This window comes from Tachysurus vachellii, chromosome 17, assembly GCF_030014155.1.
Source record: "Tachysurus vachellii isolate PV-2020 chromosome 17, HZAU_Pvac_v1, whole genome shotgun sequence".
NCBI classification, from domain to species: domain Eukaryota; kingdom Metazoa; phylum Chordata; class Actinopteri; order Siluriformes; family Bagridae; genus Tachysurus; species Tachysurus vachellii.
Window position 1 is genome coordinate 22,358,742 of NC_083476.1, and position 5,000 is coordinate 22,363,741.

Consider the following 5,000-nt stretch of genomic DNA (forward strand, 5'->3'; position numbering starts at 1 on the left):
TCCTGGAGCGTCCAACAGCATGGACAGCCAGTCATGCCAGTACGGACCCAGTGCCTCTTTACCAGACCAGAAGCCCGTGTTAGGTGTGTATGGACCTTTGGCAACTGGAAGTGATGACTGGATTCAGGGAAATGGATTTGGGAACGAGTCGGGGATGCAGAGAGCCAACAGGTCTGTGTCTCAACCATGTCCTTCCACCTACACATACAGCAGGTAGGAGTGTCCGATGACATGCTGTTAGTATTTATTATTGTGTGTGTGTGTGTGTGTGTTAGGCTAAGGGTTTGTGAGAAACATACAAACTTGATCAAAATGCAGCTGAATTAAAATGTGGTAAATAAATTCCAGCTTGATTTGATTAACAGCACAGATGTAAGAAAATACGTTGTGTGTTTATCATTTACCAGAAAATTTCACTAGATTTCATTCATGCCAGAGAACTCGCTTTATCGTCACACACAAAGGTGGCAGTAAGTAAGAAATATTCTCTGAGATTCTCTGAAGAATCCTGACAGGAATGATGTTTCATCATATTGCTCTCTTTTAGCAGGATGTTGTTGTCGTTTAAGTATTTGTCTATATCTTGTATCAGTGATACACGTGCAGCGTGTCATGATGAATGGCTCCACATCTCATATCCTTTACAGTGGACAGTCTGTAATCTTGGCTTGACATTCTGTTCTGTGAATCGCTCACGTAGTGTTTGTGCCCCTGAACCCCCCTCCTCTTCGAATACGGAAGTGATTAAAGCAGGATGAAATAAAAAAATAATAATTACCTGATCTAAGCAACGCATGAGGTGGAAATAGCAGAAATACTCACGCTGAACGATGGATGAGGGGTCACTTCATGATAAAGTAATACAGAGGATGAAATGACATGTGGCCTGATGGCTGCTGTTACAGTTCTAACAGTTCTGTACGGTGGCCGGGAAGTGCAAAACAAATTAACAAATCCGTTAATGTGTTTTCAGATTTGTTAATTTGTTTTCGGATTTGTTAATTTGTTTTCGGATTTGTTAATGTGTTTTGCACTTCGCGGCCACCGTAGTACGTACTGTCATGTTGTTTCTTTTACTTTGGAAAAAATTGATTACAACTCGGCATAAGGTACAGGACTTGGACAACTCGGAAAAAATACAGGAAAAAATATTTAGCTAAAAACATGAACTATAAATAGGGTTGCAAAATTCCGGAAATTTTCAAGGCTGGAAACTTTCCATGGGAATTAACGGGAATATATGGAAATAAACTGGGAATTTTAAAGAAAATGCAGAGTTTCCTATAACAAGGAACTTAAATGTTGTTAAAAAAATCTTGCAGCATAATTGTGTTTAAAACAATAAGATTTAAGGCAATTTAAGTTGAATTTGTACCCTGCGTTCCTCGGTCACTTGCACACAGCACACTGCTTACTGGAGGGCCATTGAGGCCAAACTACCCTGCAGGTACTTACATTCATCCATAACATGCACAGTAACACTTTATTTTAGGGTCATTTAACTAGTTGCTTATTAGCATGAATATTAATAGAACAGAATTAGTACTTATTAAGCACATCTTAATGCCTTTTTTTTATGACCTTATTCTACATTCGTAATACCTATATACCAATACCTAAACTTAATAACTACCTTACTAACACTTATAATTATTAAGTTTATTCCGTTTATTACAAGCATAATAATGTTTATTATGCTTTTGTGTTACTCAATGAAAGAATCAAAGTGCATGCATGTATGTTTATGACCAAACAAAATGTTTATTTATGTTTGTATATGATATAGTTTATATACATTTCCCTATATTCCCATAAATTCCCATAAATTCCCGTAAAGTTTCCAATCTGGAATATTTCCAAAATTCCCCAGATTAAGTTTCTGTGAACAGTTTACTGGAAACTTTCCGCCCCTTGGCAACCCTAACTATAATGCATGTATAATGTAATAAAATATTAATTTCAGTTAATAATTATATAATATAAAAAAGAATAGTCTTACTATGTAAATATTTCTAGTTCCAAAAAATGTTTCAGTTCCAGATCCAGATTTTATATTTGTTACAGAATCAGATTTGTTGTTTTTTCTGAAATATTTGTTCCACCTTCTAATTTAATTTAATTTAATTTGGTGTGGACGAGTTATCTAATCTTGATGGGACAGTGGAATAATAAGGTGCCTAAGCAGCATATGTGGATGAAAATTGGCTCCTGATCCTCCTGATCCTCCTGATAGCTGGAGGTCCAGGAACACCTCAACCCATCATGCATTGTCAGATGTTGTGATGAGAGTTCTGCACTGAGATCACAAGATCTTGACATGGGGATGTCTTATAGTAGTCAATGGGATTTATTTTTAGTGATGAGATGTTCATCAGACATGCTGAGATGTTAGCAGAAATCTGAGTGTGAGGGAAGAGACAGAAGAAGAGTTGAACCTAACCAAGTCTTCTGCCTAGCAGTGGTAAGAAAAACCTGTTAGAAGATTTGACCTCAAAGAGAGAGAAGAGAAGGGGGCGTGGCCAGACATACGTAAGACGTCACGCATGTCGCGTCATTACAGTGAAAAAACTCCTTTTCTTATCAGTGCAGATTTGGGATTTCCATTTGATTTGATAAAACATGATTTTTTTTCTTACCGATCATGATCTGGACTCATGAGGATCTAGAAGTGAACAGAAATTTGTAAAAAAAAAAAAAAAAAACCTTATGCACTCAATGTAAAAGAGAATGTTTACTAGTAAATTTTGTTATTTTTTTCTTTATTTGTTTTTTTTTAAGACTAAGACTAAGTTCACTGATCTTTTATTTATTTATTTGTTTGTTTGTTTGTTTGTTTGTTTATTTATTAAAGACTTTGTCAGACTTTCACTAGGACAGAGCGATGAGTGAAAGTGACTTGAAACTGCCTTTAAATTTTCTTTAATAAAGGTCTTAGTAAACATTACATGTCTTTAAACTAAACTTATAGAAAACAGCATTTTTGTCAGGTTTCTATCAGTGATATTAAACTAACAGTTACATGAAGACGTTTATTGTGTGTGTGTGTGTGTGTGTGTGTGTGTGTGTGTGTGTGTGTGTGCGTGCTCAGTGAAACCAGTCAGGTTTTAAATGAGTTAATATCATGAGCACATTGAAAATGGGGCAATAAAAATCCAGTCTGTTTGCACTTGTCAGATGTTACTTTATTACTGGAGTCTGGGATTTCAGACAGAATCAATTTGTTTGAGTCGGTGTTTAATGCAGACGTCCGAATCACAAGCAAATAACAGCATGCTGTAAAGTTTAACACTGTGGTGTTCTAGTTTTAGATCCGGTTAATTAAGGTAGAAAAATATGTCCCAAATATTTAACAGAATTTCTGATATATTGAGCAGGAGTAAATTCTGTAGTTCTGCTATAACAGCTTTTTGTCCTGAGTGTTTTTCTTTTCTGTCTTTAACCTCACATCAGAGCCATGAGTTTAATACACTGGACATTTTGGTGTTCAGTTCAAGCTCCTGAAAGGTTTTTTTTAGTAGAAAAAAGGAAACAAACAACAACAACAACAACAACAACAATAAAAAATGCCCCAGTCAGGACCCACTCCTGTAGAACTGTGTGTAGAGTTTTGTGTGTCACTTTATTCACTTTAATTAAATCAGCTCTGAGTTCCACAGATTAAAGTGTGGATATGAAGCTGTTGATCTCTGTGTTGCTGACATAAAGGTGTTTACAGGAAAGATAGAATTGAGACAGACTGAGCAGATAAATGAAAATAATCCAGAGCAGTGATCTGTGAGACGGTGCAGATTATCTGTAATCCCCAGTCTACAGTTTAGAGCAGTGTTAGAGTGAGGAGAGGAAAATGTCTGAGGAAAGTCAGTTCAAAGTTAGTTTCACTTATTACATGTACGATTAGCAAGCGTTCTCTCTCTCTTTCTGTTCTCTCTCTCTCTCTCTCTCTCTCTCTCTCTCTCTCTCTCTCTCTCTCTTTCTGTTCTCTCTCTCTCTCTTTCTCTCTCTTTCCATTCTCTCTCTCTCTTTCTGTTCTCTCTCTCTCTTTCTGTTCTCTCTCTCTCTTTCTCTCTCTTTCCATTCTCTCTCTCTCTTTCTGTTCTCTCTCTCTCTCTCTCTCTCTCTCTCTCTCTCTCTCTCTCTCTCTCTCTCTCTCTCTCTCCCTCTCTCTCTCTTTCTGTTCTCTCTCTCTTTCTCTTTCCATTCTCTCTCTCTCTCTCTCTCTCTCTCTCTCTCTCTCTCTCTCTCTCTCTCTCTCTCTCTCTCTCTCTTTCTGTTCTCTCTCTCTCTCTCTTTCTCTCTCTTTCCATTCTCTCTTTCTCTTTCTGTTCTCTCTCTCTCTTTCTGTTCTCTCTCTCTCTTTCTCTCTCTTTCCATTCTCTCTCTCTCTTTCTGTTCTCTCTCTCTCTCTCTCTCTCTCTCTCTTTCTGTTCTCTCTCTCTCTCTCTCTCTCTCTCTCTCTCTCTCACTCTCTCTCTTTCTGTTCTCTCTCTCTCTCTCTCTCTCTCTCTCTCTCTCTCTCTCTCTCACTCTCTCTCTCTCTCTCTCGCTCTCTCTCTCTCTCTCTCTTTCTGTTCTCTCTCTCTCTTTCTCTCTCTTTCCATTCTCTCTCTCTCTTTCTGTTCTCTCTCTCTTTCTGTTCTCTCTCTCTCTTTCTCTCTCTTTCCATTCTCTCTCTCTCTTTCTGTTCTCTCTCTCTCTCTCTCTCTCTCTCTCTCTCTCTCTCTCTCTCTCCCTCTCTCTCTTTCTGTTCTCTCTCTCTTTCTCTTTCCATTCTCTCTTTAATTATTGTAATTATTTCTAACAGAAGTTTCCACCACATCAATTATTATATCTTTCCTTAGTTAAATAACAACTTAGAATAGAAGCCTTTGTTATCACCACCAGAGTTCAGGCCCTTCACTGCCCCTTCACTGCCCCTTCACTGCCCCTTCACTGCCCCTTCACTGCCCCTTCACTTCCCCTGCACTGTACAGCTTTGTGTCTGTTGTACAGGTTCTTGAGTT

The 5,000-nt window shown here is 37.9% G+C and overlaps 1 protein-coding gene and 1 long non-coding RNA gene across 5 annotated transcripts in view; both read left to right on the top strand.

Annotated features, from left to right (window-relative positions):
* LOC132859585 (uncharacterized) overlaps nucleotides 1–5,000 on the top strand; it is a 107,565-nt gene that overhangs the window by 71,090 nt on the left and 31,475 nt on the right. The gene's annotated exons all lie outside the window — the stretch shown is intronic.
* Nucleotides 1–5,000, top strand: part of LOC132859583 (glucocorticoid receptor-like) — a 36,306-nt gene that overhangs the window by 2,770 nt on the left and 28,536 nt on the right. For 3 of the 4 annotated variants that reach the window (XM_060890340.1, XM_060890341.1, XM_060890339.1), the window contains exon 2: nucleotides 1–213. This exon is cut by the window's left edge and continues 794 nt beyond it. In XM_060890340.1, coding sequence (XP_060746323.1) covers nucleotides 1–213 — 213 coding nt within the window. The remainder of the gene's footprint in view (nucleotides 214–5,000) is intronic. The other variant, XM_060890343.1, reaches the window with a different exon arrangement.